This window comes from Miscanthus floridulus, chromosome 5 (assembly GCF_019320115.1).
Source record: "Miscanthus floridulus cultivar M001 chromosome 5, ASM1932011v1, whole genome shotgun sequence".
Lineage (NCBI taxonomy): Eukaryota > Viridiplantae > Streptophyta > Magnoliopsida > Poales > Poaceae > Miscanthus > Miscanthus floridulus.
The window spans coordinates 135,727,239-135,741,494 of NC_089584.1; the positions used below are offsets into that span (position 1 = coordinate 135,727,239).

Sequence of the window (14,256 nt, forward strand, 5' to 3'; positions counted from 1 at the left end):
TGACCGGACGCGTCCGATCGAGGTCGGTACCTTATTGGAAATGACCGGATGCTGGGGGTTCAGCGTCCGGTCAGTTGTAACTGCTACGTTCGGTCAGGTCAAGTGACCGTTGGAGTCGGGACACGTGGCCGTCTGTGGGCGACCGGACGCTGAGGTCCAGCGTCCGGTCAACACGACCGGAGCGTCCGGTCGGCCCGACCGTTGTCCAGTGAAGGGGTAACGGCTAGTTTAGCCCTTAGGGCTATAAATAGAAGTGGCCTTCGGCCATGGCTGGTGCTAAACACCTTGGGGGACTTTGTGTCCATGCTTGAGAGTGCTTAGGAGCCCTCCATCTCACACATACTTGATAGTGATCATCCGATTGTGTGAGTGAGCGATTCTAGTGCGATTGCATCATGAGGTTGCATCGAGTGGCACTAGATGATTGAGTTGCAAGCGTTGCAAGCCGGTGGAGCTTGTTACTTTTGGAGGTTGCCACCTCATAGACGGCTTGGTGGTGGTCTCCGTCGAAGCGCGCAAGAAGCTTGTGCGACGCTCCGGAGAAGTGCTTGTGAGGGGCATTGTGCTCGCCCCGCGGGAGCCACGAAGAGTAACTCTAGTAAAGCATGTCATTGAGCTACCCTCACTTCTAGAGTAGGTTCTTGCGGTGCCCAACGTGCAGGCTTAGCGGGTGATGCTAATTAGCCGCCGAACCACCAAGTGAGCGGTCGACACAACGGGGACTAGCGTGTTGGCAAACACGTGAACCTCGGGAGAAAAATCATCATGTCAACCTTGTTTTTCCCGTTGGTTTACATCCCTATTACACAAGCTTGCAATTACTTTTATACATATTAAGCTTGTGTAGTTGCTCTTGTAATTAGATAGCTTGTGCAGCTTGCTAATTACCTTCTTGCTTGTGTAGCATAGAAGTAGCTCCCTTGCGTGGCTAATTTGGTTTTAGTAACCTTGTTAGTCACATTGCTTAGTTTGTGTAGCTAAGTATTTGTGCTCTCTAATTAGACATTGGTTGCCTTGTTATTGAGCATTGCTAGTGAGCTTAGTTAGCTTTGTGCTTTTGCTTATTAGCATGTATAGAAGCTCCCTTGTTGCTTAAAGTATTAGTGGCATAGGTTTATGTAACCTTGCTCATAGAATTGGTTAAGAGAGCCATAGCTAGCTCGGTACCTTTGTTGCATAATTGTTATCTTTGTAAGGTGCTAGTGAACATATATAGTGGGGTATAGTCTTGGTTAGACCGATAGTTTTAATTCCGCATTTGTATCGGTTAGTCGACGCGATTAAGTTTTTGAAAAGACTATTCACCCCCCCTCTAGTCCGCCATCTCGACCCTTCAGTGGGCGATGGAAGGAAAGAAAGAACGCGCCGGGGAAGAAAGGAAAGGGGATGTGGGGCGCTGATGAGCGGGACCCGCGGGTAGGGAGGGAGAACGGACACGCGCATGCGGTGCGGGCATAGGTCGAGCGGGCCGCGTGGTGGGATGCGCCGCGGGTGTGGGCGCGCGGGGCGGAGGCCGAGCAGAGCGGCCCGAGCGGGCTACGCGCTGAGCTGGGCCACGTGCGAAGCGACGCGGAGGACAAGCGTGGAGCAGTGGGCCGCCAAGCTAGGCCACATAGAGTAGGCCGAGAAACGGGAAAGAGAGGGAAGGAGGGGCGGCTGGGCCAGCCAGCAGGCCAGGGCGGTTCCTGGAGTTGGGCCGAAAATGAGAAAAGGAACATTTTTCAAATATGAATCCTTTTTCTACTTTGAGTTTCCAATTCCAAGCCAATTTCAAAACAAATTCAAGTATGTTTTCAATATACTTTTCATCTCAAATATAAATGAGAAATTTTGGTAAGTTTCCAAAAAGAAATTTTACAACTTTTGAAATACTTTTATTCTCTAATTTTCTTTTCTTTCTTTTCTTTTATTTCAAAGCCATTTTCAATTTCATTTCAAAAACATTTTAACCATTTTGACTTTTCAATTAAAACCACTCAACCAATAAAATCCAATGCAATGGCATGTATGCTCAAACATGTTGCTACCTTATGATATATTTTAATTTAATGAAAAATTGTATTTCCTATATTTCATGTGCATAAAAATTCCAACTCAAATCATTTTAACTCTATTTCAAAAGAGGCAATTTTTAGGGTGTTACAATTTTTATAACGCCCCAGAGTCCAAATGGCTCAGATCCACTCTGCACGCTGAGCGAACCACACCTACGACCATCCCACTTATGCTTTCGTCCTCGCTTCGCGTAAAAGGATTAACCCGAGGATGGTGGGATAGACTCTAGAAGCCTTATATGTTGGTTTATCCCATCTTTAACAACCAAGGTGGGACTAAACTCTCCACAATATCTCATTAACTTGCATATGGGTCACTATGGGCCAAATTCCAAACTGGACCGGATGTCACATACACCCCCCTCAAAGGAGCCGACGTCCTCGTCAGCCCAACACACCCACAACCGGGCAAACGATGACCAGGAACGTTTCCTCTTAGCACACGCAACCGTGCGCCCAGTGCTGGCACATGTGCCATGCCGTGCACCCCACAGGGCCTACACGCGCAATGAACCCCATGTCCGCGCCCCTGGCCCGCACGTGCCCGTGGCCGCGAAGGTCGGCTCTAATACCATTTGTAACGTCCCAGAGTCCAAACAGCTCAGATCCACTCTGCACGCTTTCCACTTACGCTTTCGTCCTCGCTTCGCGTAAAAGGATTAACCCGGGGATGATGGGATAGACTCTATAAGCCTTATATGTTGGTTTATTCCATCTTTAACAACCAAGGTGGGACTAAACTCTTTATAATATCTCATTAACTTGCATATGGGTCACTATAGGCCAAATTCCAAACTGGGCCGGATGTCACAAAAACCAATTATATAGATGGAGGCTAATTTACAAGACGATTTTTAAGCCTAATTAATCTGTCATTAGCACATGTTTATTGTAGCACCACATTGTCAAATCATGAACTAATTAGACTTAAAAGATTCGTCTCGCAAATTAATCACAAATTGTGTAATTTGTTTTATAATTAGTCTATATTTAATACTTTATGCATGTATTCAAACATTCGATGTGATAGGAATATTCTTCCACAGTCCACATCATCAAATCAACCAAGTCACAACTTCCGTGCATTGTGGTTCAGACAATCACATTCATAAATCTGCACCCAATATGCTCTAGTTTTACCAATCTGACTGAAAGCCAAATGACTCTGGCCTGGATGACTCATGACTGGATGTCCGAGTTCATTGATCGTCGCCCAACTGTCCCCTCCTCGCCGCTCACCGGACACCGACCAAGCATGCGTGCAGGCAACTCATGAACCAACCCAGCCAGAGCCAGCAGGTGTCTCGCCGGTTTTCCACCCACCAGCCAAAGCCCACGCCACGATCTAGCTTATCGCATCCCATCTCCCACGCGCCGATGTTCGCTCGCCGTCCAACAAACTCTCTCCCAACACTCCACAGTAACCGTTGTCCACTCCCTCCTCTAGTATCCAACCCATACGCAGCGAAGCCAACCCAACAGACATGATGTAGGCCCATGGCATCGCCATCCGCGCCCGCGGCCCGGTGGCGGTGGTGGCGCCAGCCCCCGCGCGCCGCCGGCAATGCCACGAGTCGGCGGCGGTGGCGGTCGCGGCTCTCGCCACGCGCGCCCGCGTGACACACTCGATGCTGCCGAAGAAGGCGAAGGTGTTCCGGTCGCTGGAGGGCTAGGCGACGTGGTCGCTGCTGCCGCTGCTCAAGCCCATGGAGGAGTGCTGGCAACCGATGGACTTCCTGCCGGACTCCTCATCCGAGATGTTCGAGCATGAGGTTCGGGAGCTGCGCGCCCATGCCGCAGGGCTGCCCGACAAGTACTTCGTCATGCTCGTGGGTGACATGATCACGGAGGAGGCGCTGCCCACGTACTAGACCATGATCAACACGCTCGACGGCGTCCGCGATGAGACTAGTGCCAGCGCCTGCCCCTAGGTGGTCTGGACGCGTACCTGGACCACCATGGCGACATCCTCGGCAAGTACGTGTACCTCTCTGGACGCGTTGACATGCGCATGGTCGAGAAGACCGTCCAGTACCTCATCGGCTCTGGCATGGTACGCATCACCATCGTCTTGGACTCTTGGATGCAACAATTCTCCACTATAGTGCATCGTGCATTCTATGATGTTGACTCCCGAGGCTGGTTTTCTTTCTGAATTGCAGGATCCCGGAACGGAGAACAACTCGTACTTGGGCTTCGTCTACACGAGCTTCCAGGAGCACGCGATGACCATCTCACACGGCAACACCGCGTGGCTAGCTAGGGCGCACGGGGACGACGTCCTAGCGTGCACCTACGGCACCATTGCCGCCAACGAGAAGCGGCATGAGACGGCATACGGGTGCATCGTGGAGCAGCTGCTACGGCTATACCCGGAGGGCGCGGTGCTCGCCATCGCGGACATGATGCGCAAGCGGATCACCATGCCCGCGCACCTCATGCACGATGGCCGCGACATGAACCTGTTCATGCACTTCGCCGCCGTCGCCCAGCGCCTCGGCGTGTACACCGCCCGGGATTACACGGACATCGTTGAGTTCCTTGTCAAGCGGTGGGAGCTGTTGGATATAATATGGGCTTGGCCCATATAATATTTAATGAATTAAATAAAATTCTATGGTGTGTAACATTAAGCGTTGTAAAGTTTAATATCATACGGGGTTTTGACTTAACGTTGACTCAGCTTATATGGTTGGAAATTATTCATCTAAATTGAGAATGTGAGAAAAGGATAAAGGCGTGTCACATGCGCGCGCGTGCCGTCGCCGCCGGCTGGGCTGAGGTCGTGGCAGGCGGGGAGCGGGCGGGCATGGCCAGTCTTTTGTCACTTAATCCACATAACAACGGGAGTTACTCCCCTTGATAGTGGAGGCGAACTGATTGCGGCAGTTACTGTCTCTCCGTCTCTGTCTCCTAGGGTTCTTCGTTGCCTCTCTTCTCCCCATCCATATATCTGAGTTCTCCGTCAGTCCAGATCAACTCCTTCCGCAACCACTCTCGAGAGAACCACATCTCCGTAGCCTTCTGGTTTCTCCCTCCCGTTCCTCTGCGCGCACAGAGTAGCGGGAGAGCAGGTGCCTCCGGAACCCTCGTCCGCCTGAGAACCCTGCACGGGGTGAGCGGCGATTAGGTTTTTGGGGGAGCGATCCACGACTGCTCATCCTCATACATCTTCTTCCTGGTGATTGCCTGCAGAACTTCAAGGCGGTATCTTCTTCCTGGTGATCCGTTCATGGGACTGCACTACGAACATCATCCTGCACCGACTGTGATCCACGACTTCAAGCAACACACTATGTCGACTAGTGCGAATAGAGCCTTCGATGCCCTCAGCATGGGACCCTCCGCTGAGTACACTCTAATCTCTGTGATTACTGTACTCGCTGCTACTGTGTTCATCTGTATGTTATCACTGCATGTTGTAGTGTTCATTAGAGATATACGCATGCACATATATATGCCATCACGAACCTGCTGATGTTACTTTTCTGGATTAAACTGGTAATGAAAATGCCTAAATTTCTAACAATCTAAAAACATAATAATAGGTAATTTTCCATCAGTGGTTTTGTTGTTGTTTTGAAGCCAAATAATTTTGATGGCAAGAATTTCATGATATGGCGTGCCAAGATGGTATTGTGGTTGACTGCGATGAACTTCTATCACGCCGCACAGGGGAAGCTTGAACAGTTTACTCCTAAGGAGGAGCAAAAGTTCTTGGCTGCCGATAACCTGTTTCGAGGCGCCGTAATTAGTGCACTTCATCCCAAGTATGAGAAAAACTACATATCTTGCACATCAGGCAAAGAGTTATGGGATGCTCTTGAGGCAAAGTTTGGGGTTTCTGATGATGGCAATGAGTTGTACCTTATGGAGCAGCTGTATGACTATAAAATGGTTGAAAACCGTTCTGTGGTTGAACAGGCTCATGAGATACAGGCGCTGGCAAAGGAACTAGAACATTTCCCATGTCTTTTGCCCGACAAGTTTATGGTCGGTGGTATAATCGCTAAGTTGCCACCTTTTTGGAGGGATTTTGCTACTTCTCTAAAGCACAAGAGACAAGAGTTTAGCGTGGCTGAGCTTATTGGATCTTTTGATGTTGAGGAGAGGGCGAGAGCAAAAGACAACCGTAGAAAAGGAGTTGAGTCTTCCACTGCCAATATGGTGCAAAAAAACTCATTTGCATCTCGTAACAAAAAGAAGAAGAACATGCAAGAGAACAACAATGCAAAGCCTAAGTAGACTGCACAGTTTAAGAAGAAAAACAACAAGAAATGTGGAAGATGCTTTGTTTGCGGGAGTGATGAGCATTGGATAAGTGCGTGCCTAGACCATAAATATAAGCAAGAAAAGAAATCAGCAAACATGGTAATTAGCGAGATTGGAGGAGGAACATCTGGGTATGGTAATTCTTTACCTTTTGTTCTTTTAGTTTGTCTTTCACCTGAGTGGTGGATGGACAGTGGTGCTAATATTCACGTATGTGCTGATGTTTCTTTGTTTATTTCCTATCAGGTCGGCAGAAGTAGAGCCTTGCTGATGGGAAACGGTTCACATGCGTGTGTTCTTGGTGCTGGTACGGTCGTTCTGAAGTTTACTTCGGAAAAGACGATACTATTAAAGAATGTGCAACATGTCCCCTCCATCAAGAAGAATCTTGTTAGCGCTTCTTAGATGTATCACGATGGCTTTAAAATTATACTTGAGTCTAATAAATGTGTTGTGTTGAGACATGGAATATTTGTTGGAAAAGGTTATGATTGCGGAGGCTTGTTCCGCTTATCTTTGCTTGATGATGTGTGTAATAAAGTGGTGAACAATGTTAATGTTTCGGATGAGTCAAATATATGACATTCATGACTTTGTCATATTAATTTTGGCTGTCTCACGCGGCTTGCAAATCTAAATTTAATCCTGAAATTTAACTTAGTCAAAAATTCTAAGTGCCAGGTGTGTGTGCAATCGAAGCAACCGCGCAAGTCTCACAAGGCTGCTGAGGCGAGAAACTTGGCACCATTAGAACTCGTTTATTCTGATTTATGCGAAATGAATGGCGAATTGACTAAAGGCGGTAGACGATACTTCATGACATTTATAGATGATTGCACTAGATTTTGCTACGTGTATTTATTAAAAACAAAAGATGAAGCATTGCATTATTTTAAAGTCTATAAAGCTGAGGTAGAAAATCAACTTAAGAAGAAAATCAAGTGTTTGTGGTCCGATCGTGAGGGATAATATTTCTTAAATGAATTTTCTGAGTTTTGCGCGGTGTATGGAATTATTCATGAGTGGACGTCACCATACTCACCACAGTCCAATGGGATTGCAGAGAGAAAGAACCGCACTATAACTGATTTGGTTAATGCCATGTTAGAGACTATGAGACTATCTAAGGAATGTTAGGGTGATGCTATATTGACAGCATGTCTTGTCCTAAATAGAGTGCCCACAAAGAACAAAGAAATTACACCATTCGAGGAATGGGAGAAGAAGAGATTAAATCTCTCTTACCTGCGAACTTGGAGTTGTTTGGCAAAGGTAAATGTGCCAATAAACAAAAAGCGAAAGCTTGGACCAAAGACTGTTGATGATGTTTTTCTTGGTTATGCAATTCACAACGTGGGTTATAGATTTTTAATAATAAACTCTAGTGTTCCTGATATGGCTGTTGATACAATCATGGAATTTAGAGACGCTATATTTTTTGAGAATGAGTTTCCCATGAAAAATGCACCTGGCACAACTGGTCATAAATTTATAATTTCCCATGAACATGAAAATTTTACTCCAATAGAACAAATTGAGAAACCCTATGTGCAAAATCCTGAGGAGAATAACACTATAGTCACTAGGAAAAGCAAGAGACAGATGACTGTAAAGTCTTTTGGTGATGACTATATTGTGTACCTTATGGATGACACACCAACGACCATTAAAGAAGCATATTCCTCTCCTGATGCTGACTTATGGAAGGAAGCAGTATGGAGTGAGATGGATTCTGTTATGTCTAATGGAACTTGGAAAATAGTTGATCGTTTCTATGGGTGCAAGCCTATAGGTTACAAATGGGTGTTCAAAAAAAAGCTTAGACTTGATGGTACTATTGAGAGGTACAAGGCAAGGCTTATGGCCAAGGGTTATACTCAAAAGGAAGGTGATGATTTCTTTGATACTTATTCACCGGTTGCTCAATTGATCACAATTCGAGTTTTGCTTTCCCTGGCAGCCTCTTATGGTCTTATCATTCATCAAATGGACGTTAAGACAGCTTTCCTAAATGAAGAGTTGAAGGAGAAGATCTATATAGATCAGCCGGATGGGTTTGTAGCAAATGGTCAATAAGGCAAGGTGTGTAAATTATTAAAGTCATTATATGGCCTAAAACAAGCTCCTAAGCAATAGCATGAGAAGTTCGATAGAATTTTAACATCTGCTAGTTTTGTTGTGAATAAAGCTGACAAATGTGTGTACTATCGGTATGGTGGGGGTAAAGGAGTCATTTTGTGCTATATGTTGATGACATACTGATCTTTGGATCTAGCCTCAAAGTGATCGAGGAGGTGAAGAAATTTATATCTAAAAATTTTGAGATGAAAGATTTGGGAGAGGCTGATGTTATTTCTTAATATCAAGCTTCAAAGAGAATGTGATGGTGGGGTAACTCTGTTACAAACCCACTATGTGGAAAAGGTACTGCGTCGCTTTGGGTTCAGTGACTGTGCACCTGCTCCTACACCTTATGACTCTAGTGTGCTATTGAGGAAAAATCAAAGAATAGCAAGGGATCAGTTGAGATATTCCCAGATCATTGACTCGCTCATGTATCTTGCTAGTGCAACAAGGCCTGACATCTCATTTGCTATGTGCAAGCTGAGCCGGTTTGTGTTAAACCCGGGAGATGATCACTGGCGTGCTCTTGAGAGAGTGATGCGCTATCTGAAAGGCACCATGAGCTACGGTATTCGTTATACCGGACATCCAAAGGTGTTGGAAGGCTATTGTGATGCCAACTGGATCTCTGATGCAGATGAGCTTTATGCCACAAGTGGATATGTGTTTTCGCTTGGAGGTGGCGTTGTTTCCTAGAAGTCTTGCAAGTAGACTATCTTAACGAAGTCTATAATAGAAGTAAAACTCACAACATTAGACACCGCTGGCTCTGAGGCCGAGTGGCTTCGTGATCTCCTTATGGATTTACCGGTTGTTGAAAAACCTATACCGGCTATTTCTATGAACTGTGATAACCAGACTATAATTACGAAGGTTAACAGTTCTAAGGATAACATGAAGTCAACAAGGCACGTTAAGAGACGATTAAAATCTATCAAAAAATTGAGAAACTTCAGAGTAATAGCGTTGGACTATATTCATACGTCTAACAATCTGGCAGATCAGTTCACTAAGGGTCTATCACGTAATGTGATAGAAAGTGCATCGAGAGAGATGGGTTTGAGACCCACTTAAAATTTACTATAGTGACAACCTGTTCTATGTGATCGGAGATCCCGTGAAGTAGAATAGTGAAACAAGCTAGTAGTAAATTGTGAGGAAAGATCCCTAGTAAGACTCATTTCTGATGCACGTCTTTCCTATCTGTAAGGCAGCTTGGTCTTACCTTAATGTGTTCTAAGTGGCTTGCTAAAGCAAAGATGTTGTCCTACAGAACATCTTTTGAGGAGCACACCTATATGAGTTAGGCTGTTGGTCACAGTCTATGAGATTTGAGTGATCTCTAAATACTCATAAAAGGCACTGGAGTATGACTTATATGCTTCAAATAGAGGGGATGCTTTTTGCAGCCAAGTATCAGCCAATGACTTTAGTGACATTCACCTCACACAAAACTGTCAATTCAAGGCTTAGTCCATTGTTCAGTTGTGACTGAGTGAAACTATTGTTCTAGATAGATGTTCAACTTAACAGTCTCCATTGAAACACTGGTATATAAAAGAAATGTGATTCTGAGACTATTTTGTTACAAACCCTAGAGTTTAGTGGGGATTATTGGATATAATATGGGCTTGTCCCATATAATATTTAATGAATCAAATAAAACTCTATGTGCATAACATTAAGCGTTGTATGGTTTAATATCATACGAGGTTTTGACTGAACGTTGACTCAGCTTATATGGTTGGAAAATATTCATCTAAATTGAGAAGCTAAGAAAAGAACAAAGGCACACGCGCGCGCGCACCGCGGCCGCCGCCGACCAGGCCGTGGCTGTGGCCGTGGGCTGGGCCGTGGCAGGCGGGCGGCGAGCGGGCGGGCGTGGCCAGTCTTTTGCCACTTAATCCACATAACAACGGGAGTTACTCCCCTTGATTGTGGAGGCGAACTGATTGCGGCAGTTACTGTCTCTTCCGCTTCTGTCTCCGTCTCCTGGGATTCTCCGCTGCCTCTCTTCTTCCCGTCCATATATCCGAGTCCTCCGTCACTCCAGATCAACTCCTTCCGCAACCACTCCTGAGAGAACCACATCTCCGCAGCCTTCTGGTTTCCTCGTCCCGTACCTCTGCGCGCACATCGTTTTGCACCGACTGTGGTCCACGACTTCAAGCAACGCACTATGTCGACTAGTGCGAATGGAGCCTCCGATGCCCTCGGCATGGGACCCTCCGCTGGGTACACTCTAATCTCTGTGATTACTGTACTCGCTGCTACTATGTTCATCTGTATGTTAGTGTTCATTAGAGATATACACATGCACATATATGCCCAGGGGCGGACCCAGCGCTAGGGCAACCAGAGCCATTGCCCTAGTCGCAGCGCCGAGTCTTGAGTCGCGCCGCTCGGCTCCTCGCTCTCCTGGCCACCTCCACGCCGTCGCCTGCCGCTGCCCCTCACCGGCTTGCCCCCTCCGGCCTCCGATTTGCGCTCCGCAGGCCGCTTCCCCGCCATTGGCTGGTCGCTGGCCACCCGCCCGCCGTCAGCCGCTGCCCAAGTGGCCGCCCCGGCGCCCGGCCCCGCTCGGCTGCCCTAGTCATGGCGAAATCCTGGGTCCGCCCCTGTATATGCCGTCACGAACCTGCTGATGTTACTTTTCTGAATTAAACTGATAATGAAAATGCCTAAATTTCTAACAGGAGCTGGAGAGCGGGCTCTCCGACGAGGGCCGCAGGGCCAGGGACTTCGTCTGTGGGCTCACGCTGAGGATGCGCCGGGCCGTGTAGCGCGCCGAGGACAGGGCCAAGAAGGACGAGCCCAGGATGGTCAAGTTCAGCTGGATCTTTGATACGGAAGTGGTTGTTTAGGCACTTGTTGCTGACTGTGATATCGTCAAGTAATGTCGCTCTCTGTTCGTGTCTTTTTCACAATGTGTTTATGTGTTTGAAATGCAGTAACAGTGTTTCTTTCCGGTACTAGTACAAAATTCCGAGAAATATATGTTCTGGAATCTTCACAAGAAATGGTACGATTTGGAGCCCAGATTGCAGAATCAGTGGTGCCACTGAACTGATGAGCGTGCCAAACGGACCGAAAATGGACCGTTCGTAGCTTGTGAACTTTGCCAAAACTAGGTACCGCGGCAGCCGCTAAAGACAACAAGCATGATTGATTATTGGATTTTGTATAAGATTTCCAATAAGTTGGATTGTGCATGTATGCATCCAATGTGTTTCATCTTTATCTCTTTTCGTCGTAAACGATCGTGGATTATTTACTGCTGGCTGGTTTGGTGTGAAAGAAAATACTGTTCCAGCTTATAATCCACGATCGTATACGAGCAAACGAACAGGCTACAGTACAATAATATTCTGCGTACAATAATCTTCTACAGTACAATAATCTTTCTGAAATCAAACTTTCTGAAATAAACACCTGGAAGTTCAGTGATTGCAGCTCACAAATTCTAGAACAGGACTGCAATGGTCGACGTCTGGATTTATTTATTTTTTCTATCAAACGCATCACATCAAGATCATTTCTTCTTTGGGTGAGCTACTGAAATCAGACCGATGAAAAACATGAAACAAAATTATTAAACAAACTTACAGTAATCTAGTCTGCACAGAGCACTACTGCCTACTGCCTGCACACACTTGGTATTCAGGAATGCCAAGCTCAAGCGAACTGCAGCCAGGAGTCTTCTCAATCCCACGTCGCGCCATTTTCCTCCTTATTTGCTCTGCCTGCTCCCACCTCTCCGAAGCAGCCATGATATTTGACAGCATGATGTACTCTGCGTCATTGGACGATGCGTGAACAGAATGCAATCGATGGATCTCATCAGTTACCAATCTTGACATTTCCGCATCACCATGCACTCTGCAAGCTCCAAGCAACGATCCCCAGATCACCTCGTTGGGTTCCTCAGGCATGTTCTTGACAATCTTGTAGGCCTCTTTCAGTTTTCCAGCCCGGCCTAATAGATCGACCAGGCAACCGTAATGTTCCAACCCTGTTTCAACTCCATATGCATCGAGCTTGTTGAAGATTTGCAATCCTTCGTCAACAAACCCTCCATGCGTGCAAGCTCCAAGCACAGCAAGAACGGTGATCGAGTTGGGTGTCGGCCCAGCGCGCTCCATCTGGAAGAACAGGTGGAGTGCTTCATCGCTCCGACCATGGCTTGCAAGTGCGGAGATCATGGTGTTCCAGCATTCGGTGTTCTTCCATCTCATGCTATCAAAGATGTGTCGGGCGTACGCGAGGTCACCACACTTGGCATACATATCGACCAGACCGTTCACCACAAAGTGGTTCTTCCGGATATGCTCCCGGTTAATGAAGTCATGAACTTTCTTCCCCTGCTCTAGCGACCCGAGCTGCGCGCATGCTGACAGCAGGCTCGCCACTGTGAACTCGTCTGGCTTTACCCTCTCCTGCAGCATCGAATGAAAAGCCTCAAGCGCCTTCTCACTGCACCCGATTTGCGCGTACCCGGCGATCAGTGCGTTCCAGTTCACCAGGTTCCGGGTCGGGATCCTATCGAACACCGCACGCGCCTCCTCGGCGTCGCCAGCCTTGAAGTATCCCGTGACCATCGACGACCAAACAAAGGTGTTCCTCGCCGGCATCCTATCGAACACCTCCCTTGCCGCCTCCATGTCCCCCGTCGACACGTAGCCGTGCACGAGCACGGTCCACGTGACAACGGTCCGCATCCCCAGCGGCGTGGCCTCGAACCACCTCCGAGCTTCCGGCATGTTGCCCTTCTCCGCGAACCCACGGATCAGCGTCGCCCACGTGACATACGTCCAGGAACGCATGCCACCGAACAGCGCCAGGGCACCGTCCATGTCCCCCGCCGCGGTGTACCCGGCGAGAAGCGCGTTGTAACTGATGACGTTCCGGTCCGGCATTTCGTCGAACGCCCTGTGCGCGTCGGCGAGTGCGCCGCACTTGCAGTACATTGACACGATCGTGGTGCCGACGAGCAGGTCGCGGGCAAAGGCGGACTTGAGGGCCTCCGCATGGAGGGACTTGCCGAGTCCGGGATTGGCCGGGGAGGAGGCGGCGGCGGCCTTGAGGAGGACGGGGAGGAGGGGCTGGTGGTGCGTCCGGCGGGGCACGTTCCTGGCGTAGACGAGGGCGGCTTCCCGGAGCAAGGATTGGGAGGCGTACTCCCTGACGAGGTGGGCCCACTTGTTAGGATCATGCGAGCTGCTGGTCATGTAGATGGCGTGGAGTTGCCTCGCTCGGCTAGCCATGCGAGCGGACCTCGGATTAGACCCCGGTTCTGGGCGTCTGGGTACGTATACGTATGCAAGGCTGAGCGCGCGTGGCGCACGCGCCTATGGGCTATGGCCCTCTCGCACGCATGGCGGCTCCTCCGGAGTCCGGACCTAAGAGCATCACTCTCCGTATCCTTCCAGGAACAGAGATCGGTAAAAAACTATCCTCCGACGGCTTCCCATTCAAATATAGTGATCTTATATTTCAGGTTATTCATTAGCTAAATATAGAAGACAAGAAGATATGAAAAAATAATTGGAGAGTGAGATTTAAAAAAGGCTTTGGAGATGCTCTAAGGCGACTCCTCTGCTGGCCATCTCTAAATTTGTTGTGAAATATATTTTTAAACTATGCTTATTTCATGCTATAAACATTAATATTTTTAACTATATATTTGATCCAACTTTAAACATGTTAACCAAAAATATATCTAGAATTATATATTATTTTTGTGGAGAAAGGCAATACTAGATGTTATGTAGAGAAAAGAGAGATTAAAAATCTTGCTAGCAGGAAG

General features: G+C 47.6%; 1 protein-coding gene and 1 pseudogene across 1 annotated transcript; one reads left to right on the forward strand and one right to left on the reverse strand.

The window, feature by feature from the left end:
- Nucleotides 1–3,541: 3,541 nt before the first annotated feature.
- On the forward strand, nucleotides 3,542–11,314 carry LOC136453743 (stearoyl-[acyl-carrier-protein] 9-desaturase 1, chloroplastic-like; annotated as a pseudogene).
- A 479-nt stretch (nucleotides 11,315–11,793) lies between these two features.
- Nucleotides 11,794–13,751, reverse strand: LOC136453750 (pentatricopeptide repeat-containing protein At3g21470-like). The gene has a single exon (XM_066454305.1). It carries the CDS (start codon nucleotides 13,712–13,714, stop codon nucleotides 12,080–12,082), a length of 1,635 nt encoding a protein of 544 aa, XP_066310402.1. The 5' UTR covers nucleotides 13,715–13,751; the 3' UTR covers nucleotides 11,794–12,079.
- Nucleotides 13,752–14,256: the final 505 nt, after the last annotated feature.

Coding starts and splice junctions, on each gene's coding strand:
- LOC136453750 (XM_066454305.1), bottom strand. CDS start 13,714: ATGGCTAGCCGAGCGAGGCAACTCCACGCCATCTACATGACCAGCAGC.